Raw genomic sequence first — 22,961 nt, 5'->3', positions numbered from 1 at the left:
GACCACAGGCTGTCCTCCAAGGCCTGGCTGGCCTGACAACTACATGACATTTACATACATCCCTTGTAATTGCCTTTAATATCTCACTGTTCTCACAGGCACGTAGAAGAGGTGGGAGTGCCAGGGTGTGTGGGTTTGCCATAAGTAGCCTTGTGTGGAGTGGAACGGGGGTGTCTGTGTGTGCGCGTGCGTTGCAGTAGAGAAATGGCTTCCTTACCGCAGTAGAATTTGCTGCAGGTGAGCTCTCTTACACGAGACAGGATTTAGTCTACGATCCTTAAGGGCTTCTGCTGGTAATGTTTTTTTCTGTCTCATAATTGCTCAGTTTAACCTCTTGATAACCTGTGGATCCACCTTGTCTCCCCTCACTGTGAAGGTATAAGGCAATAAGATAATAACCAAGCAACACCTTCCCTGCATTGAAAGCTCTCCCACAGCCGTGTCCTACCCAATAGAATCACAATTCATAGTTCAAATTCTAACAGCCCTACTACTACATCTTCTGACCGTGGGAAAGCCTGACTTGGTGCCGGACCGGTCCCAGGTCGTGTGTGGAGTGAGGTGGAGACCGATTAAAGGCTCTGGGTTCTCAGTCTCTCTCTAGCATGGAAGAATGGAACAAGACGTGTGTCTCCATGGTCCAGTGAGAGAGTTGATCAACCATATTAATGCCTGGTGGCACTGATCTGAGAATTAGGTAAAGAGTCTCTCTTTCTTGTACATGAAAGAGTAATGTAGGCTAATACTTCGCTTATTGAATTAGTTGAACTAACAAAATGTTATTGGTTTTGCCTTGTTGGGCTGTTGTTTTTTAAATGGCAGAACAAACTGACAGAGAAGGCAGTTGACTCATGTACTGTAGCTAGGCATCACAAATATCAGCCTATCAGTTTGAGAGCTGTCACAGTGTGTGTGTGTGTGTGTGTGTGTGTGTGTGTGTGTGTGTGTGTGTGTGTGTGTGTGTGTGTGTGTGTGTGTGTGTGTGTGTGTGTGTGTGTGTGTGTGTGTGTGTGTGTGTGTGTGTGTGTGTGTGTGTGTGTGTGTGTGTGAATGTGTGTGGAATGGGGAGAGGGTTGTGCTGAGAGGGACAGGGTCAGGTGACAGCAACCGTTGGGCCATCTGTTGTCAGAACTCAAAAGACTGGTAGACAAGTTGGAGAAAGGGAGGGAGGAATGAATGAAAGCCCAACCAATCACATCCAACAATCTGAGAGGTATTTTAGAAGCCCCACAGTGAGGGGAACAAACCTGAGTGGACAGGAGCAGGAGGCCAGGGTCCCATTCATTAGGCAACACTGTAGCAAAACATATAGCTACGGGCAAAGGAAAATCAGGCTTTTTATTGGACAAGTTAAAGTAGTCCCTCCCTGTTTCAGTTCATTGTCTTCCGTTTGGTGCCTAATCAATACGACCCAGCAGAGACCACCATGCTACAGCCCACCAACCAAGGGTTAATTACCAGTGTATTCCCATTGGTACAAACACCATATTCATTAGCTGTAAGGAGAATGGCCTCACTGATTGATGTAAAGCCTGTACAATGTCTGCCCTTGTAAGGGGAGGTCTCCCTGCTCTCTCCCAGGCTCTCAGCTATTTCCTGGCTTTACACTATTGATCTACTGCTGTCAGTGGAGGATTCTTGAGTATTACCCCTGTGAGAAAATAAGTTGTACCAGCTATAGAGGGAGACATTCAATTGTTATTTTTAATTATATGGTAGCTACTCTGTCCCCCTGTACTACACCGGGAAATGTTGTAACGAGATACTAATCAGTCATAACTTTAATATTTTTTAAAATAAAAATGTTTTTTATTATTAAACTCTATATATTAGAGCATCCATATAAACCTCATGACAAAAAAGTATGTGGACGCCTGTTCGCCGAACATCTCATTCCAAAATCATGGGCTGTAAGAACAGCCTCCACTCTTCTGGGAAGGCTTTCCACTAGATGTTGGAACATTGCTGCTGGAACTTGTTTCCATTCAGCCGTGAACATTAGTGAGGTCGAGCACTGATGTAGGACGATTAGGCCTGGCTCACAGTCAGCGTTCCAATTCATCCCAAAGGTGTTCGATCGGGTTGAGGTTAGGGCTCTGTGCATGTCAGTCCTTCCACACCGATCTCGAGAAAACATTTATGTATGGACCTCGCTTTGTACATGGGGACATTGTCATGATGAAACTGGAAAGGGGCTTTCCCCAAACTGTTGCCACAAAGTTGGAAGCGCAGAATCGTCTAGAATATCATGGTATGCTGTAGCGTTAAGATTTCCCTTCACTGGAACTAAGGGGCCCAAACCATGAAAAACAGCCCTTGACCATTATTCCTTCTCCACCAAACTTTACAGTTGGTACTATGCATTGGGGAAGGTAGTCTTCTCCTGGCATCCGCCAAACCCAGATTCGTCCGTCGGACTGCAAGATGGTGAAGCATTCTCTGGAGTGATGAATCACATCCTCTGGAGTGATGAATCACATTCTCTGGAGTGATGAATCACACGTTTCCACTGCTCCGGAGTCTAACGACGGCAAGCTTTACATCACAACAGGTGTGGCTGAAATAGCCAATCCACTAATTTGAAGGGTTGTCCATATATTTGTGTATCAGCTCAATGATAGTGTTGTAAAAACACACAAATGGAGTATACTTTGAGGTTAGGTTAGTTACTTCTCAGAGAAGGAGAAATTCTGCCATCATGGATATGTTTTGATTTGACTAAAAGAGAAACCTCATTTTCTGCCCAGTGCCTGATTTTTCTCTCCTATGCCAGATTTCTAACATGTGAATGTGTGTGTGCATGAGAGAGCTAGGGAGTGTGTTAGATGGAAAAAGGAAAGAGCCAATTCAGCTCTTGGGTTAGACATTTCCACACACACACACACGAGTCAATCACAGCAGAGTACACACACCTACCTACCTGACACCCAGCAGTGTAGTAGAGTTCTGGCTGCCCCTTTCTAATAAACAGCACCTGAAGGATGGGGTTCTAGACACACTGACCCTAGCCTGAGAGTGCAATAGTGTGTCTCTCAATGGGCCCCTTCATATTTTATGACCAATCTGTGTTACTGGGCAAGTAGGTCCCCTGGTTGGCATTAGTATTGTATATCTCATAGGCACTCAAACTGATCTAGGGTATTATTAGGACCAGTGGTTATAGTGATATGATTAGCCTGGGGCTGGGTGGAAGGTGATCTAGGGTAATATTAGGTAATATTAGGAACAGTGGTTATAGTGATATGATTAGCCTGGGGCTGGGTGGAAGGTGATCTAGGGTAATATTAGGTAATATTAGGAACAGTGGTTATAGTGATATGATTAGCCTGGGGCTGGGTGGAAGGTGATCTAGGGTAATATTAGGTAATATTAGGACCAGTGGTTATAGTGATATGATTAGCCTGGGGCTGGGTGGAAGGTGATCTAGGGTAATATTAGGTAATATTAGGACCAGTGGTTATAGTGCTATGATCAGCCTGGTGGTAAGGCTGGGTGGATGGTGATCTAGGGTAATATTAGGTAATATTAGGAACAGTGGTTATAGTGATATGATTAGCCTGGGGCTGGGTGGAAGGTGATCTAGGGTAATATTAGGTAATATTAGGACCAGTGGTTATAGTGCTATGATCAGCCTGGTGGTAAGGCTGGGTGGAAGGTGATCTAGGGTAATATTAGGAACAGTGGTTATAGTGATATGATTAGCCTGGGGCTGGGTGGAAGGTGATCTAGGGTAATATTAGGTAATATTAGGACCAGTGGTTATAGTGCTATGATCAGCCTGGTGGTAAGGCTGGGTGGATGGTGATCTAGGGTAATATTAGGAACAGTGGTTATAGTGATATGATTAGCCTGGGGCTGGGTGGAAGGTGATCTAGGGTAATATTAGGTAATATTAGGAACAGTGGTTATAGTGCTATGATCAGCCTGGTGGTAAGGCTGGGTGGATGGTGATCTAGGGTAATATTAGGAACAGTGGTTATAGTGATATGATTAGCCTGGGGCTGGGTGGAAGGTGATCTAGGGTAATATTAGGTAATATTAGGAACAGTGGTTATAGTGATATGATTAGCCTGGGGCTGGGTGGATGGTGATCTAGGGTAATATTAGGACCAGTGGTTATAGTGATATGATCAGCCTGGGGCTGGGTGGAAGGTGATCTAGGGTAATATTAGGACCAGTGGTTATAGTGATATGATCAGCCTGGTGGTAAGGCTGGGTGGATGGTGATCTAGGGTAATATTAGGACCAGTGGTTATAGTGCTATGATCAGCCTGGTGGTAAGGCTGGGTGGAAGATGAGAAAGAAGGGATGAAGTGGAGGTAATAAAAACTGTGAATCACGGAAGGTTAAAGGCATGTGTGGAGAAGGACTTTCTGTTGGTTGGCCGTGCTGCACTCAGTTGTTTAGGACATCTGGTGTGTGTTGTGGGCTTGTGTCCATGCCTGTTTGTGTGTGTGTGTGTGGCAGCATGGTTGCCTCCCTCAGACAGTGCTTCACTGGTCAAGGGCATGGTTGAATGGCAGCAGCTGGATGATGGTGTGTCTGTGTCAGAGGTGGTGTTGACACCATTCAGGCTGAACTTATAACATGTGAAGGGGAATTTCAACTACTGTTTTTTTCCCTCTTCTCTACTTGCTAGTGCTCCTCTGACAGGATTTGCTCTGTAGAAGTGGGAGGGGCACAAACTCAGGCGGTCACAGATCACACACACACCCTCTCAGGCCCCGGAGAGCTGTTTGGAGAAGTTTCCATAGCAACAAGGGCAATATGAAAGAGCGAGAGAGAGGAAGAGATGGCACACTGTTAGAGAGAGAAGGAAGAGAAGTGCTTCTGTTCTGTTTGAGGGAAAAGAGGAGGATGGGCGGTGGCCGTAATCTCAGTGCCAATTGAAACCCACCCAGAGTTAGACAGATGGAAATCTGAGATCCCCTCTACCCAGCCTGTCCCTGCCCTGCCTGTGGTAAATATAGGCCTGTGTTTTTTCTCAGGGGAATGGCAGCTCTCTACTCTATAATGGTTTAGGACCGTAGGGTGGGACGTGTGTGTTTTGTGTTTCCCCCACAGACCTGCACTGACCCTCCAGAGCCCAGCTTAAACAACTGTATGGAAACATCTCCAGTAAAACTTAATTCTGTAAGCAGAATGTAGTGAGGCCCAGAAGGGTTTAAAGGAGGAGTTATAAACCCTGCTGGGAGTGATATCTCCCTCAGTAATACACTCCAGAAGACAGCCTGCTGGTGGTTAGTCTCAACGCCACATTTGTTTTGAAATGGTTCTGCTAATGACGTTTTCGGTGTGTTTAGTATTTGGCCTAACATCCCAGGCTTGTTAAGGGTGAGTTGATAGTGCATCAGTTTTTCAACAACAAAAAGTGTGTGTGTTGAATTGTTCAACCTGTGGTTTCACCGTTTAGATTTCTAGAACATGTGGTTTGTAATCTGTGTCTGAGCTCCCTGACTGGTGCGTGTGACTGTATCACTGATCCCTGACTGTGGTGTGTGTGACTGTATCACTGATCCCTGACTGTGGTGCGTGTGACTGTATCACTTATCCCTGACTGTGGTGTGTGTGACTGTATCACTGATCCCTGACTGTGGTGTGTGTGACTGTATCACTGATCCCTGACTGTAGTGCGTGTGACTGTATCACTGATCCCTGACTGGTGTGTGTGACTGTATCACTGATCCCTGACTGTAGTGCGTGTGACTGTATCACTGATCCCTGACTGTGGTGCGTGTGACTGTATCACTTATCCCTGACTGGTGTGTGTGTGACTGTATCACTGATCCCTGACTGTGGTGTGTGTGACTGTATCACTGATCCCTGACTGTGGTGCGTGTGACTGTATCACTGATCCCTGACTGTGGTGCGTGTGACTGTATCACTGATCCCTGACTGTGGTGCGTGTGACTGTATCACTGATCCCTGACTGTGGTGCGTGTGACTGTATCACTGATCCCTGACTGTGGTGCGTGTGACTGTATCACTTATCCCTGACTGGTGTGTGTGTGACTGTATCACTGATCCCTGACTGTGGTGTGTGTGACTGTATCACTGATCCCTGACTGTGGTGTGTGTGACTGTATCACTGATCCCTGACTGTGGTGTCAACTGTCTTTGATCTGGCAGGGGAGGTTAGATTAATATGAGGTTAATGAGGATCTGGCAGGGGAGGTTAGATTAATATGAGGTTAATGAGGATCTGGCAGGGGAGGTTAGATTAATATGAGGTTAATGAGGATCTGGCAGGGGAGGTTAGATTAATATGAGGTTAATGAGGATCTGGCAGGGGAGGTTAGATTAATATGAGGTTAATGAGGATCTGGCAGGGGAGGTTAGATTAATATGAGGTTAATGAGGATCTGGCAGGGGAGGTTAGATTAATATGAGGTTAATGAGGATCTGGCAGGGGAGGTTAGATTAATATGAGGTTAATGAGGATCTGGCAGGGGAGGTTAGATTAATATGAGGTTAATGAGGATCTGGCAGGGGAGGTTAGATTAATATGAGGTTAATGAGGATCTGGCAGGGGAGGTTAGATTAATATGAGGTTAATGAGGATCTGGCAGGGAGGTTAGATTAATATGAGGTTAATGAGGATCTGGCAGGGGAGGTTAGATTAATATGAGGTTAATGAGGATCTGGCAGGGGAGGTTAGATTAATATGAGGTTAATGAGGATCTGGCAGGGGAGGTTAGATTAATATGAGGGTAATGAGGATCTGAAAGGGGATGTTAGATTAATATGATGGTAATGAGGATCTGGCAGCTGCTCCCAGGAATTTATGTGATTTATATTCAGCAAACATTTATTCAATTTGACCACAGGGATTTCAGTGAACTTTCCCTGCAGGTCAATGATTATTATAAAGTCCTCATCTATAATATAATAAATGAAAGGAAAGCTAGTAGGTTACCCCCGAGACACCTCAGTGGTTGTACAATGTAGACTAAATCTCTGGGTGATCTGATCTCTCTCTGGTTCGTTAGTACACCATCGGAGAACTGGCAGTACCCACTGAGTGTGGGAGGACTGGGCATCAAAGCTCCCGTTGTTGTGTAAGAGAACAGTGAAGGAGGAGGAGAAGTGTTTTCTCTCTCTGCTTTTGGTCAGTGTCCAGTCTACTTTGATATCTGGTGTGGGGGCAGTTTAGTCCAGGGAAACTCATATGGATCAATACAGAGCTCTATAGCGAATTGACGTAGGGGTTTGCAAGCAAGACAACGTGATAATAAGCTCAATCAATAGCGGAGTGTGTGTGTGTGTGTGTGTGTGTGTGAGAGAGAGATTTGTTAAACAAGTGTTTAGAGTGTTATTTGTGTGTGCGTGCTTCTTTCTACATGTTGTGTGAGATTTGTCTGTGTGTGGATTTACAGAGTATCTGTCTGTGTATCAATCCAGGTGTTTCACCACTGCAGGGTTTGTAAAAAAGAGCCCTCTGCCAAGCCGGAGCCCAGGATGTGCTGCGCCAAGCAGAGCTCTGTGTTAATATCCCTGGCCAGTGGCTATAGACGGGCTGTTCATTCTGTTTCCTCCCAGGCGATCACAGGGAGATCCAGATCTGGCTCTGGAAGTCAACTGTACTGCTGGTTAATGGATTGATAATGTCATTGATTGGCTGTCCATTAACCTGTTGCGACGAGCAATCCCGTATCCGGGATCCTATTTATAGCCTCAAGCTCATTACCATAACGCAACGTTAACCATTCATGAAAATCGCAAATTAAATGAAATGTATATATATTTGCTCTCAAGCTTAGCCTTTTGTTAACAACACTGTCATCTCAGATTTTCAAAATATGCTTTTGAACCATAGCTAAACAAGCATTTGTGTAAGAGTATTGATAGCCTAGCATAGCATTTAACCTTAGCATTCAGCATGCAACATTTTCACAAAAACAAGAAAAGCATTCAAATAAAATAATTTACCTTTGAAGTTCTTCAGATGTTTTCAATGAGGAGAATCTCAGTTAGATAGCAAATGTTCAGTTTTTCCAAAAAGATTATTTGTGTAGGACAAATCGCTCCGTTTTGTTCATCACGTTTGGGTAAGAAAAAGCCTGAAAATTAAGTCATTACAACGCAAACTTTTTTCCAAATTAACTCCATAATATCGACAGAAACATGGCAAACGTTGTTTAGAATCAATCCTCAAGGTGTTTTTCACATATCTATCGCTGATAAATCATTCGTGGCAGTTTGGTTTCTCCTCTGAAGAAAATGGAACGCGCATGGACCTGGAGATTACGCAATAATTTTGACGGAGGACACCGGGCAGACACCTGGTAAATGTAGTCTCTTATGGTCAATCTTCCAATGATATGCCTACAAATACGTCACAATGCTGCAGACACCTCGGGGAAACGACAGAAAGTGCAGGCTCATTCCTGGCACATTCACAGCCATATAATGAGACATTGGAACACAGGGCATTCAAAATCTGGACCATTTCCTGTATGAAATTTCATCTTGGTTTCGCCTGTAGCATTAGTTCTGGGGCACTCACAGATAATATCTTTGCAGTTTTGGAAACGTCAGTTTTTTTCTTTCCAAAGCTGTCAATTACATGCATATTCGAGCATCTTTTCGTGACAAAATATCTTGTTTAAAACGGGAACGTTTTTTATCCAAAAATTAAAAGAGAGCCCCCTATCTCGAAGAAGTTAACCTATTGTACCAGGTCTGAGTCTCTCCCTGGCCTAATTAGAAAGGAAAGATTAAAACAGAAATGCTGGAGACTGCAGACCATTAGGGTCGACACAAACACACACACACAATGAGGCCTGGTATAGGAAACTGCTCTGCTGTCTTTAATTGGTCTGGAGGGTAGTATAGTGGAGGGTCTGTGATTGGTCTAGTGCTTAATATTGTGCACTACATGTTGATTGAATCAGCCCTTTGCAGGAAATGTCAAATTTGTTGTGTATTTGAGGTTTAAAATGCCTTCTGAAGTTTGTATTTTCCACTTATAAATTTCAGACTAGATTTTCCCTTACGAAACCTTTATCAACCCCTACAAAAATATAAATGAATTATATTCCACATAATTATAATCTTCTTATTTTCCTGTCGTAGCAAACTGGCTCTAATTAAGATCCTACATCTGTAGACAGTGCTGTGTTATTCTCTGCTGAGCTCTGTGCCATGCAATCATGGGTTCTTCTGGATGCCTTCTGACGTTTACAGTCAGTGAAGATGTAAGTATGGTTCCAGGTAGTAAATTCAGTCTGACTGCATTGATGATTGATCCCACCACAACACACTCAGCCCACTGTGAAGTATAGTACCTTTCCCTGCCCTGAGACCTGTGATATGCTGAACCTAAACATTCAATTTGTACTCCCCAGTTCCCCCCTGACTTCTCAGTGCTCTCTCTCACCCTAGCAGTGCCCTCCAGGGAGCATGTGTTCCCTACAGGAGGGCAGAGTGACCTTGGCACTGCAGACGGTCACAGTGTGCCCCTGTGTGGGTAAAGCTGTCCTCTACAGTCCTGACACAGACCCTAGCCTGGGTATTCGGATGTTGGGGGTTAGACGGGAGACACCGCCCCTAGCCTGGGTATTAGGATGTAGACAGGAGACACCACCCCTAGCCTGGGTATTAGGATGTTGGGGGGTAGGCAGGAGACACCGCCCCTAGCCAGGATATTAGGATGTTGGGGGTAGACAGGAGACACCGCCCCTAGCCTGGTTATAAGGATGTTGGGGGGTAGGCAGGAGACACCGCCCCTAGCCAGGATATTAGGATGTTGGGGGGTAGACAGGAGACACCGCCCCTAGCCTGGGTATAAGGATGTTGGGGGGTAGACGGGAGACACCGCCCCTAGCCAGGATATTAGGATGTTGGGGGGTAGACAGGAGACACCGCCCCTAGCCTGGGTATTAGGATGTTGGGGGGTAGACGGGAGACACCGCCCCTAGCCTGGGTGTTGGGGGTAGACAGGAGACACCGTCCCTAGCCAGGGTATTAGGATGTTGGGGGGTAGACAGGAAACACCGCCCCTAGCCTGGGTATTAGGGTGTTTGGGGTTAGACAGGAGACAGTCCACATCACATGGAGTGGGGAACAGGGGCACACAGGGTATTAGGATGTAGGGGTAACAGGGGAACAGGGCATTAGGATGTTGGGGCTGGGGGGAACAGGGTATTAGGATGTTGGGTTTAGGGGGAACAGGGTATTCTTAAAGGTCCAATGCAGCCGTTTTCATCTCAATAATAAATCATTTCTGGGGAATAAATAAGTATCTTACTGTGATTGTTTTCAATTAGAATGGCCAGAAATAAACAAATATTGCTTCTTAGCAACTAGCTGTTATTGGCAGAGAGGTTTGGAACTATTTTCTTATTGGTCTATTAACAAATTTACTGCCAGGTGATGTCATCAGGCATTCCAAAACTCCATCCCACCAAAACAGGCTGAAATGTCAGGCAGTCTTTTCAGACAGCTCCTATACTAAAAGGGCATTATTATAATTTCACAGTATTATTCCAACCTCATATACAGTATATAAAACATAAGTAAATAACATAAACCTTTAACACATAAGCCTTTAACATTGTGTGTGAGGTAACAACATAGACAACTCTGCTAATATCCCATCCAACCTGGTGTGGCCTCTAGCATGATCTGTAGTGGGCAAACACACTCTGTGGAAGAGCACACACACTCTGTGGAAGAGCACACACACTCTGTGGAAGAGCACACACACTCTGTGGAAGAGCACACACACTCTGTGGAAGAGCACACACACTCTTTGGAAGAGCACACACACTCTTTGGAAGAGCACACACACTCTTTGGAAGAGCACACACACTCTTTGGAAGAGCACACACACTCTTTGGAAGAGCACACACACTCTTTGGAAGAGCACACACACTCTTTGGAAGAGCACACACACTCTTTGGAAGAGCACACACACTCTTTGGAAGAGCACACACACTCTTTGGAAGAGCACACACACTCTTTGGAAGAGCACACACACTCTTTGGAAGAGCACACACACTCTTTGGAAGAGCACACACACTCTTTGGAAGAGCACACACACTCTTTGGAAGAGCACACACACTCTTTGGAAGAGCACACACACTCTTTGGAAGAGCACACACACTATGGAAGAGCACACACACATTCCCTAGAAGAGCACACACACTCTATGGAAGAGCACACACACATTCCCTAGAAGAGCACACACACTCCCTAGAAGAGCACACACATTCTCTGGGGAAGAGAACACAGTCACATTGAGAGGTGTTGGTGTGTGTAGGAGAGCCAGGTAGAGCAGCAGGCAGGAGGAGGAAAGCAAAGCCCATAATTGGCTCTGGATGGGAGGGTGTAATCCTGAGGTTTTAGGGCCAGGAGGACACAACACACACAGGCCTGGGGATTGACTGATAGAGGAGGCCTCTACAGCCAGAACCCCTGTTTATATGTTGGGGGCCTTTAGAGAAGGAGTGGCATCTGAGAACAGCCTGGCTGTGTGTGGGACCCACCCCCTGTTCCTCCTTCTGTGTTGCATTGTTTTAAATGGCTGCCACATGTTGTTGTTCAGAATGTAGTCTTATGGACTCTCACTGTAGTGGTTTTAACATTGAATGAAACCGTGTGTTTGTGCTTACATTTTGTTCCCGCCTCCCATCTCCATTACAGGAAGGGAAGATCTTGAACACAGTCAGTCAGCTAAGATGCTTTTCTCCTCCTCAACTGACCTGCTTGTCTGTCAGGGGGATTTAGATGACTGACATACAAAGGAGAGGAGACCCAACCTACTGTAGGATAATAGTACCCTACTGCTGTGTGTTTAACATCAAATCGTGTGTGTGTGTGTGTGTGTGTGTGTGTGTGTGTGTGTGTGTGTGTGTGTGTGTGTGTGTGTGTGTGTGTGTGTGTGTGTGTGTGTGTGTGTGTGTGTGTGTGTGTGTGTGTGTGTGTGTGTGTGTGTGTGTGTGTGTGTGTACACAAGCAATAGACAAGACTCTGAAAGGATCTGTTTCTTAGAGCCAATGTGGCAATAATGATTTTGATGTTCTATGATGGAATGTTGGCGCTGGTCTTGGCCTGCCTGCATCCTCAGCCAGGGGGTGTGGTCTGGTATGTGTGAGTCAGAGAGAGAGAGTTTCTAGATTCCGCTGCAGAAGTGTCCAATTCTATATTCACAATATTTACATTCCGTCTCCACTCCACACCTTACTGGCTCAAACTGGTATATTTTTTTACATTTACAGTTGAAGTCGGAAGTTTACATACACCTTAGCTAAATATATTTAAACTCATTTTTTCACAATTCCTTAATCCGAGTAAAAATTCCCTGTCTTAGGTCAGTCAGTTAGGATCACCACATTATTTTAAGAATGTGAAATGTCAGAATAATAGAGTGATTTATTTCTTTCATAACACCACGTGTTTCAGAAGTTTACATACACTCAATTGTTTAACTTGGGTCAAACGTTTCAGGTAGCCTTCCACAAGCTTTCCAGAATAAGTTGGGTGAATTTTGGCCCATTCCTCCTGACAGAGCTGGTGTAACTGAGTCAGGTTTGTAGGCCTCCTTGCTCACACACACTTTTTCAGTTCTGCTCACATGTTTTCTATAGGGTTGAGGTCAGGGCTTTGTGATGGCCACTCCAATACCTTGACTTTGTTCTCCTTAAGCCATTTTGCCACAACTTTGGAAGTATGCTTGGGGTCATTGTCCATTTGGAAGACCCATTTGCGACAAAGCTTTAACTTCCTGACTGATGTCTTGAGATGTTGCTTCAATATATCCACATAATTTTCCGTCCTCATGATGCCATCTATTTTGTGAAGTGCACATTTGCAGCAGGCACACCACAACAGTTTTAATTATTCAATGACAGCCTAGGAAAGTGGGATATAAAACTGTACCTTTTTTCGATCTTGAAGAATCATCATTCAAACAAGAAACTTCAGGTGACATACTAATTATAATATGCATGAACTGGGAATGAGGAGCAGGCCGTTTACTCTGGGCACCTCTGGGCACCTTTCATTTAACAAGAAATTTGTAGAGTGGTTGAAAAACTATTTCAAACTTTTTAACAAATCAAAAAAAACTGCTCAAAAAAAATTGGGAACACTAAAATAAAATTAGATTGAAAAATTAATTTTTCTTTACATAGTTGAATGTGCTGACAACAAAATCACACAATTATCAATGGAAATCAAATGTGTCAACCTATGACCTCCCTACAACGCCTGGGCATGCTCCTGATGAGGTGGCGGATGGTCTCCTGAGGGATCTCCTCCCAGACCTGGACTAAAGCATCCCCCAACTCCTGGACAGTCTGTTGGTGGATGGAGCGAGACATGATATCCCAGATGTGCTCAATTGGATACAGGTCTGGGGAATGGGCGGGCCAGTCCATATCATCAATGCCTTCCTCTTGCAGGAACTGCTGACACACTCCAGCCACATGAGGTCTAGCATTGTCTCTCATTAGGAGGAACCCAGGGCCAACCGCACCATCATATGGTCTCACAAGGGTCTGAGGATCTCATCTCGGTACCTAATGGCAGTCAGGCTACCTCTGGCGAGCACATGGAGGGCTGTGCAGCCCCCCAAAGAAATGCCACCCCACACCATGACTGACCCACCACCAAACTGGTCATGCTGGAGGATGTTGCAGGCAGCAGAACGTTCTCCACAGCGTCTCCAGACTCAGTGCTCAGTGTGAACCTGCTTTCATCTGTGAAGAGCACAGGGCACCAGTGGGAATTAGCCAATCTTGGTGTTCTCTGGCAAATGCCAAATGTCCTGCACAGTGTTGGGCTGTAAGCACAACCCCCACCTGTGGACGTCAGGCCCTCCTACCATTCTCATGGAGTCTGTTTCTGACCGTTTGAGCAGAAACATGCACATTTGTGGCCTGCTGGAGGTCATTTTGCAGGACTCTGGCAGTGCTCCTCCTTGCACAAAGGCGGAGGTAGCGGTCCTGCTGCTGGGTTGTTGCCCTCCTACGGCCTCCTCCACGTCTCCTGATGTACTGGCCTGTCTCCTGGTAGCGCCTCCATGCTCTGGACACTACGCTGACAGACACAGCAAACCTTCTTGCCACATCTCGCATTGATGTGCCATCCTGGATGAGCTGCACTACCTGAGCCACTTGTGTGGGTTGTAGACTCCGTCTCATGCTACCACTAGAGTGAAAGCCACCGCCAGCATTCAAAAGTGACCAAAACATCAGCCAGGAAGCATAGGAACTGAGAAGTGGTCTGTGGTCACCACCTGCAGAACCACTCCTTTATTGGGGGTATCTTGCTAAATGCCTATAATTTCCACCTGTTGTCTATTCCATTTGCACAACAGCATGTGAAATGTATTGTCAATCAGTGTTGCTTCCTAAGTGGACAGTTTGATTTCACAGAAGTGTGATTGACTTGGAGTTACATTGTGTTTAAGTGTTCCCTTTTCATACGGGTCCTCTGTGGGATATGAACCCACAACCCTGGTGTTGCAAGCACCATGTTCTACCAACTAAGCCACACAGGACTGGTCTATGGTGTCCTTATTCATTCTATTATATCCTGTATCTGTCTGGGCCTCTCCTCTTTCACACGCAGTCCTCGTTCTTCCTCCATTTATATTCTTTCCTTGTGTTTATTGGGTGAGTCATTACCTGAGAGCCCAGTGTTCAGCTCCAGGAACAGTTCCTGTGGTAACATTCTCTCCCTACTGAGCTGTTACAGCTGTCCCAATGCTGTGTTGCTGTTTACAAAACAATGTGTGTCTCTCTAGTTTTTTATGTGTGACTAAGATACAGACAGTGGATGGGAGGAAGTTGGGAATGTCCGTATTAATCATGTTATGTTAACTAATCCCTGGGCCTGCATTAATAAAGCTCTTAGAGTAGGAGTGCTGATCTGGGATCAGTTTACCCTTTTAGGTGATAATGAATAAGTTAACTGTTATGAATACTGGCCCTGACTCATTTACATTTAAGTCATTTAGCAGACGCTCTTATCCAGAGCGACTTACAAATTGGTGCATTCACCTTATGATCAGTGGAACAGACTTTACAATAGTGCATCTAAATCTTAAAGGTGATAATTCCTTGAATAAGGTTAACTGTTATGAAGTTTGTTCCACCATTGGCCGAACAGTTTTGACTGGGCTACTGACTCAGTGCGAGAGGGTTGTTGATTTAATGTTGAGGTAAGCTGAAACCACAGAAGTGCTGGTCTGATTCAGACCAAGGCCTCTGATAGGCCTACAGCAAGTGATAAGAAGCACAGGCACTGTGACTGAGTCATATAGTACCTAAATTCACCACACTTCTCTCCTTTCCTCCCTCCCCCTCTCTTTCTATCCATCCCTCGCTTTCTATCATCTCTTCCCCTGTCCTCTCTTTCTATCATCTCTTCCCCTGTCCTCTCTTTCTATCATCTCTTCCCCTGTCCTCTCTTTCTATCATCTCTTCCCCTGTCCTCTCTTTCTATCATCTCTTCCCCTGTCCTCTCTTTCTATCATCTCTTCCCCTGTCCTCTCTTTCTATCATCTCTTCCCCTGTCCTCTCTTTCTATCATCTCTTCCCCTGTCCTCTCTTTCTATCATCTCTTCCCCTGTCCTCTCTTTCTATCATTCCTTCCCCTGTCCTCTCTTTCTATCATCTCTTCCCCTGTCCTCTCTTTCTATCATCTCTTCCCCTGTCCTCTCTTTCTATCATCTCTTCCCCTGTCTCTCTTTCTATCTTCCCCTGTCCTCTCTTTCTATCATCTCTTCCCCTGTCCTCTCTTTCTATCATCTCTTCCCCTGTCCTCTCTTTCTATCATCTCTTCCCCTGTCCTCTCTTTCTATCATCTTTCTATCATTCCCCTGTCCTCTCTTTCATCATCTTCCCCTGTCCTCTCTTTCTATCATTCCTTCCCCTGTCCTCTCTTTCTATCATCATCTCTTCCCCTGTCCTCTCTTTCTATCATCTCTTCCCCTGTCCTCTCTTTCTATCTTTCTATCTTCCCCTGTCCTCTCTTTCTATCATTCTCCCCTTCTTTCCCTGTCCTCTCTTTCTATCATCCTTCCCCATCTCTCCTTTCTATCTCTTCCCCTGTCCTCTCTTTCTATCATCTCTTCCCCTGTCCTCTCTTTCTATCATCCCTTCCCCTGTCCTCTCTTTCTATCATCTCTTCCCCTGTCCTCTCTTTCTATCATCTCTTCCCCTGTCCTCTCTTTCTATCATCTCTTCCCCTGTCCTCTCTTTCTATCATCTCTTCCCCTGTCCTCTCTTTCTATCATTCCTTCCCCTGTCCTCTCTTTCTATCATCCCTTCCCCTGTCCTCTCTTTCTATCATCCCTTCCCCTGTACTTCTTTCTATCATCTCTTCCCCTGTCCTCTCTTTCTATCATCCCTTCCCCTGTCCTCTCTTTCTATCATCCCTTCCCCTGTTCTCTCTTTCCTCTTTTTCTTTTCCATCTCACTATCCCACTCTCTTGCCATCTCCTCTCTTCCTCTCATCTTTCTCCTGCTCTCTTTCTTCTCTTTCTTTCCCTCTTCTGTCCTTAGCTCCAGCTACTCGACTGTGGCCCTAGAGTTTGAGAAGGTGCATCAGATCGCTCCCGTGTTCAACTCACCCAGGATGTCGCGGCGGAGCCTGCGTCTGCAGACCACTGGCGGTCTCTATGGCAACGACAGCCTGGCTGACTTCTCCTCCCAGAGCCACAGCAGCGGAGGGTCCAGTCAGAGAGAGTCATGGTAAGACTACACAGGGTCCGGTCAGAGAGAGTCACGGTCAGACTACACAGGGTCCGGTCAGAGAGAGTCATGGTAAGACTACACAGGGTCCAGTCAGAGAGAGTCATGGTCAGACTACTCAGGGTCCAGTCAGAGAGAGTCACGGTCAGACTACACAGGGTCCAGTCAGAGAGAGTCATGGTCAGACTACACAGGGTCCAGTCAGAGAGAGTCATGGTTAGACTACACAGGGTCCAGTCAGAGAGAGTTATGGTAAGACTACACAGGGTCCAGTCAGAGAGTCACGGTCAGACTACACAGGGTCCAGTCAGAGAGTCACGGTCAGACTACACAGGGTCCTGTCAGAGAGAGTCACGGTCAGACTACACAGGGTCCAGTCAGAGAGAGTCATGGTAAGACTACACAGGGTCCAGTCAGAGAGTCATGGTCAGACTACACAGGGGAAGGGAGTCAATGGACACACACAAACCCACTCATGCAAACACAAAAGTTAGAAATATTAGCCTTATATTAACATGAAATATGTACACACAGAGGCAGCTGGAGGCAGGTACACACAGGGGCAGCTGGGGGCAGGTACACACAGGGGCAGCTGGGGGCAGATACACACAGGGGCAGCTGGGGGCAGGTACACACAGGGGCAGCTGGAGGCAGGTACACACAGGGGCAGCTGGAGGCAGGTACACACAGGGGCAGCTGGAGGCAGGTACACACAGGGGCAGCTGGAGGCAGGTACACACAGGGGCAGCTGGAGGCAGATACACACAGGGGCAGCTGGAGGCAGGTACACACAGGGGCAGCTGGAGGCAGGTACACACAGGGGAGCTGGAGGCACACAGGGGCAGCTGGAGGCAGATACACACAGGGGCAGCTGGGGACAGATACACACAGGGGCAGCTGGGGACAGATACACACAGGGGCAGCTGGGGACAGGTACACACAGGGGCAGCTGGAGGCAGGTACACACAGGTGCAGCTGGAGGCAGGTACACACAGGGGCAGCTGGAGGCAGATGCACACAGGGGCAGCTGGAGGCAGATACACACAGGGGCAGCTGGAGGCAGATACACACAGGGGCAGCTGGAGGCAGGTACACACAGGGGCAGCTGGAGGCAGATACACACAGGGGCAGCTGGAGGCAGGTACACACAGGGGCAGCTGGAGGCAGATACACACAGGGGCAGCTGGAGGCAGGTACACACAGAGGCAGCTGGAGGCAGGTACACACAGAGGCAGCTGGAGGCAGGTACACACAGAGGCAGGCACACACTGACTTCTATAATCTCTATCAATCTCTCTCCTGTCTCTCAGGATGGTGAGGAGCAGAAAGCATCAGCAGCAGTCTGCCTCCAGCTCCCTGTCCCTTAACCAGTCCCTGTCCCTGAACCAGTCCCTGTCCCTGAACCAGACGCCACGCAAGACCCTGTCCTTCTCCACTACCAACACTCCCTCTACGGGCTGCACCACTGCCAGCGATGCCTCCCTGCTATCCTCCATCCTGGACCAGTCCAGCCTCCGCCAGCGATCCACCACCACTACTACCACAGATGGCTACTGGGGTCAGTTCAAGAGGAAAGGGCAGGGCATGGGTCATGTGATCAGAGGAAGGGTTACGTTTGATAGAGAGGATACATCAGCTCTATTCTGGTCCCAGACCTGTACGGTATGTGCATTAGCCAACTCCTCCGACTATCGTTGGATTGACATGACCGGTATGGTCAGACAGTCTGTCATACAATGGCTAAAGCACAGGTCTAGGACCAGTCAACCGCATTAGAATATAAGACTAGGACGGTAGCAGTTTAAGCTAACTAGCTAGCATGCTAATTTGAATTAGTTTGGTGTTTGCGTGTCTATCTGATATGTAAGGCAGGACTGATGAATGGTTTGTGGGATTAGCAGGGGAGAGACGGGGCAGGCTGATTGTATCATCTCTCCATTGAATCCCTTTGATGTGGTTTTCCAGAGATTAGCTGTGTTATTTATTACCCGTGTGACCCAACACAATGAATGAATCAGTGTTCAATGATCTCCCGCTGACTTGGTTGATTTGATATGGCTTTATTTCCTGTAGGTTCAGATCAGGATACCAGTCTGAAAGGTGAGACTTCACCATTCATTCTAATGATATTTTATTCACCCGTAGTGATCTTTTACCCATCATCACAACTTTTCCAGGAATGAATCAGTGTTCATAATGATATTTCTGAGCATTCACCCGGTAGTGACTTGCATCATGACTTTTGAAGTAAACACAGGCTTTAGGCTTTCCTGATGTGCAACATAATGATATTTCAGATCAGGAGTGATCTTTTACAGCATCATCTTTTCCAGGAAGTAAACACAGGCTTTAAGGCTCGAGCTCTGATGTGCAACATAATGATATTTCTGAGCATTCACCCGGTAGTGATCTTTTACTACGCATCATCACAACACTTTTCCAGGAAGTAAACACAGGCTTTAAGGCTAGAGCTCTGATGTGCAACATAATGATATTTTGAGACCATATAAATGGACTGATTAGAAATATCTGAAGAAAGTGTTTTCTAGTCAAAGATGTACTTAAACATGTTCCTCTTGTGTGTGTTTCCCCCAGGGAGGAGTTCAAGGACGGACCACAGCTCAACGGGTGCGAACGGCGGCGTCAACACGGTGTCGCACAGCCACGCCATGGTCGCCAACGGTTACATCTGTAAAGACTGTTCCATACACTCTGAGAGGAAAGAATCTCTCACCACGTACTCCTCCTCTTCCTCGTCTCAGGCTGCCTCTGCAGCAGCAGCTGCCGCCACCTTCTCCTCTTCCTCGTCTCAGGCTGCCTCTGCAGCTGCCGCCGCCCTTTCATCCTCTTCCTCGTCTCAGGCTGCCTCTGCTGCAGCAGCTGCTGCCGCCATCTCATCATCATCAGCCTCATCCTCCAGTTTATACAGCACGGTCAAGAGTCAGAGGAGCAAGACAGGTGAGAACCGTACCTCGTGTGCACACAACTGACTGGGGAGTGAAATGGTTGTGTTCATTAGGCACCAAATGGAAGAAAACCGACTGAACATGGAGGGACAACCTGGACGCTCATTTCATTTTCTATTACAAAACACTTTCTGTTGCATTCCCAAATGAACATGACCCACTCTTCCTCTCCTAGGAACAAGGTAAACAGGAGGTTCTTTCTGTTTGATGGTTACCAACCTGTGCATATCACACTGTTTCCTTCATTTATCAAATCACTGAGTCCCGTTAGAAGACCACTTTAAAAGCCCAGAATGCCCAAAATAAGTTAAAATGATCAGTCATCCAGCCAGTTCTTGTGTGTTTCTCTGTTTCTGTTTGCTTGTTAGTGCTGACGCTACGTGGGTTTCCACTTAGGAGAAGGACCCATTTCTCCACCTTTTATATGTCTGGCTAAGTTAACTAACCTGCCGTCCTTTCTCTGTCTAGGTCTCCTGGTGTCAGTCTCTAACACGTGTGTCCACTACAGCAGACGAGCCCTGACCCCCATCGTGTCCCTGATGACACTGCTCTTCCAGAATTTTCTGTGGCTGGGCACAAGAGCCAGGAGCCACTCAGGCAAAGGTATACGAGATACTTACTACTGGGGTCTGTTCAGAGGGGCGCAACTTTACAAAATGTTCACGTAGAAATGCATTATGTCGAACAGATATGGTGCAGAATTGGGCATCATATCAGCTCTATTCATTGTATTTCTATCTGCAAATTTCACCTCACTGAATTCCCCCTTATACTACTTCCCTTCACACCCATCTCCTCTCTCCTTCTTTTTTTTACTGTCTTTCGTGGTTTGATTTATTCAAAGCTGTTCAACCTGATCGTCTCAAGGGACTGGACTCCAGTTAATCGTAATAGTGCTATAAAAATATATATTTTTAAGATTCAAAGGAATTTCCACTCCTGTCTCTTCCCAGCCTCAAAACTGTGACGTTTGAGGTGGAAATGGAATAGCCTGGTCCCAGATCTGTATGAGCCTTAACATTATTCAGATGAGTTGTTTAAATGAAGCAAAAACACAAAATTATAGTCTGAGTTGTCGGCTAAATAAATCAAAATACTGATCTGGTCCCGGGCTGGAATGGGTACGGGGGTATAACAGACAGATTATCTGATCTGACCTTTGATGTGTGATATGGTTGTGTCACTAGGTGTCCTGGCGTCCCTCTTAGACAGGGCCAGATGGGCTGTCTCCTCCAGCGCGTCCCGTGTCTCTTGGCTCTTTAAGCAGACCACTCTCCACAGGATGATGGGCTACAGGGCCAACGGCTACGAAGGCAAAGGTACCTGACCCACCGCCGAGCTGAGGTCAGGAGGCATGGGTCAAAGGTCATCGATCATCAACACTGACCTTAGTGACCTCTTTTTTTTTCAGCCCTCTATTTCCGCTGTCCACCGACACGACTTCTTTCTCAAGCTCTTGGTCTTTGCATTTCTGTGTCTGTGAAAACATATCTGTGAAGGCTGGGCATAAGGTTAACTGTGCATGTATAGTAATGGTTTGGTGGATTATAATGTAGAGGAAAGCTTCTCTCCACGGTATGTACAGATGCTGTTTTCTACTGTAGTTTCACCACAGATAACTCTATATCAGTCTTCAGTCTGTCCATCTACCTCTGTTCAGTCGTGGCCAAAAGTTTTGAGAATGACATGCATATTAATTTTCACAAAGTCTGCTGCCTCAGTTTGTATGATGGCAATTTGCATATACTCCAGAATGTTATGAAGAGTGATCAGATGAATTGCAATTAATTGTAAAGTCCCTCTTTGCCATGCAAATTAACTAAATCCCCCAAAAACATTTCCACTGTATTTCTGCCCTGCCACAAAAGGACCAGCTGACAAGTCAGTGATTCTCTTGTTAACACAGGTGTGAGTGTTGACGAGGACAAGGATGGAGATCACTCTGTCATGCTGATTGAGTTCGAGTAACAGACTGGAAGCTTCAAAAGCTGGTGCTTGGAATCATTCTTCATCCTCTGTCAAGCATGGTTGCCTGCAAGGAAACACGTGCTGTCATCATTGCTTTGCATAAAAAGGGCTTCACAGGCAAAGATATTGCTGCCAGTTACATTGCACCTAAACAACCATTTATCGGCTCATAAAGAACTTCAAGGAGAGCGGTTCAATTGTTGTGAAGAAGGCTTCAGGGTGCCCAAGAAAGTCCAGCAAGCACCAGGACCGTCTCCTAAAGTTGTCAGCTGTGGGATCGGGGCACCACCAGTACAGAGCTTGTTCAGGAATGGCAGAGTGCATCTGCAGGCACAGTGAGGTGAAGACTTTTGGAGGATGTCCTGATGTCAAGAAGGGCAGCAAAGAAGCCACTTCTCTCCAGGAGAAACATCACGGACAGACTGATATTCTGCAAAAGGTACAGGGATTAGACTGCTGAGGACTGAGGTCAAGTCATTTTCTCTGAATTCCCTTTCCGATTGTTTGGGGCATCCGGAAAAAAGCTTGTCCGGAGAAGACAAGGTGAGCGCTACCATCAGTCCTGTGTCTTGCCAACAGTAAAGCAGCCTGAGACCATTCATGTGTGGGGTTGCTTGTCAGCCAAGGGAGTGGGATCACTCAACATTTTGCCTACGAACACAGTCAAGTAAGTCGCTCTGGATAAGAGCGTCTGCTAAATGACTTAAATGTAAATGTGTAAAGAATGGTACCAACACATCCTCCGAGAGCAACTTCTCCAAACCGTCCAGGAACAGTTTGGTGACGAACAATGCCTTTTCCAGCATGATGGAGCACCTTGCCATAAGGCAAAAGTGATAGTTAAGTGGCTCGGGGTACAAAACATTGATATTTTGGGTCCATGGCAAGGAAACTCCCCAGACCTTAATCCCATTGAGAACTTGTGGGCAATCCTCAAGAGGCGGGTGGACTAACAAAACCCCACATATTCTGACAAACTCCAAGCATTGATTATACAAGAATGGGCTGCCATCAGAAGTTAATTGACAGCATGCCAGGGTGGATTGCAGAGGTCTTGAAAAAGAAGGGTCAACACTGCAAATATTGACTCCTTGCATCAATTTAATGTAATTGTCAATAAAAGCCGTTGACACTTGTGAAATGCTTGTAATTATACTTCAGTATTCCATAGTAACATCTGACAGAAATATCTAAAGACACTGAAGCAGCAAACTTTGTGGAAATTAATATTTTTGTCATTCTCAAAACTTTTGGCCATGACTGTATGCTCATCACTGTAACGGTCCTCCATAACTCTTAAAAAGACAGAGACAGAACTCCTGTA

At 46.2% G+C, this 22,961-nt stretch overlaps 1 protein-coding gene across 9 annotated transcripts in view; it reads left to right on the top strand.

Annotated features, from left to right (window-relative positions):
• The window catches only part of sun1b (Sad1 and UNC84 domain containing 1b), a 67,009-nt gene that overhangs the window by 10,063 nt on the left and 33,985 nt on the right, over positions 1 to 22,961 (top strand). For all 9 annotated transcript variants that reach the window (XM_046306091.1, XM_046306093.1, XM_046306090.1 and 6 more), the window contains 3 exons: positions 16,515 to 16,703; positions 18,014 to 18,261; positions 18,777 to 18,803. In XM_046306091.1, the coding sequence (XP_046162047.1) occupies positions 16,588 to 16,703; positions 18,014 to 18,261; positions 18,777 to 18,803 (391 nt within the window). In that variant the 5' untranslated portion in view covers positions 16,515 to 16,587. The remainder of the gene's footprint in view (positions 1 to 16,514; positions 16,704 to 18,013; positions 18,262 to 18,776; positions 18,804 to 22,961) is intronic.

This window comes from Oncorhynchus gorbuscha, linkage group LG16 (assembly GCF_021184085.1).
Source record: "Oncorhynchus gorbuscha isolate QuinsamMale2020 ecotype Even-year linkage group LG16, OgorEven_v1.0, whole genome shotgun sequence".
Lineage (NCBI taxonomy): Eukaryota > Metazoa > Chordata > Actinopteri > Salmoniformes > Salmonidae > Oncorhynchus > Oncorhynchus gorbuscha.
This window is presented reverse-complemented; position numbering and strand designations above follow the sequence as displayed.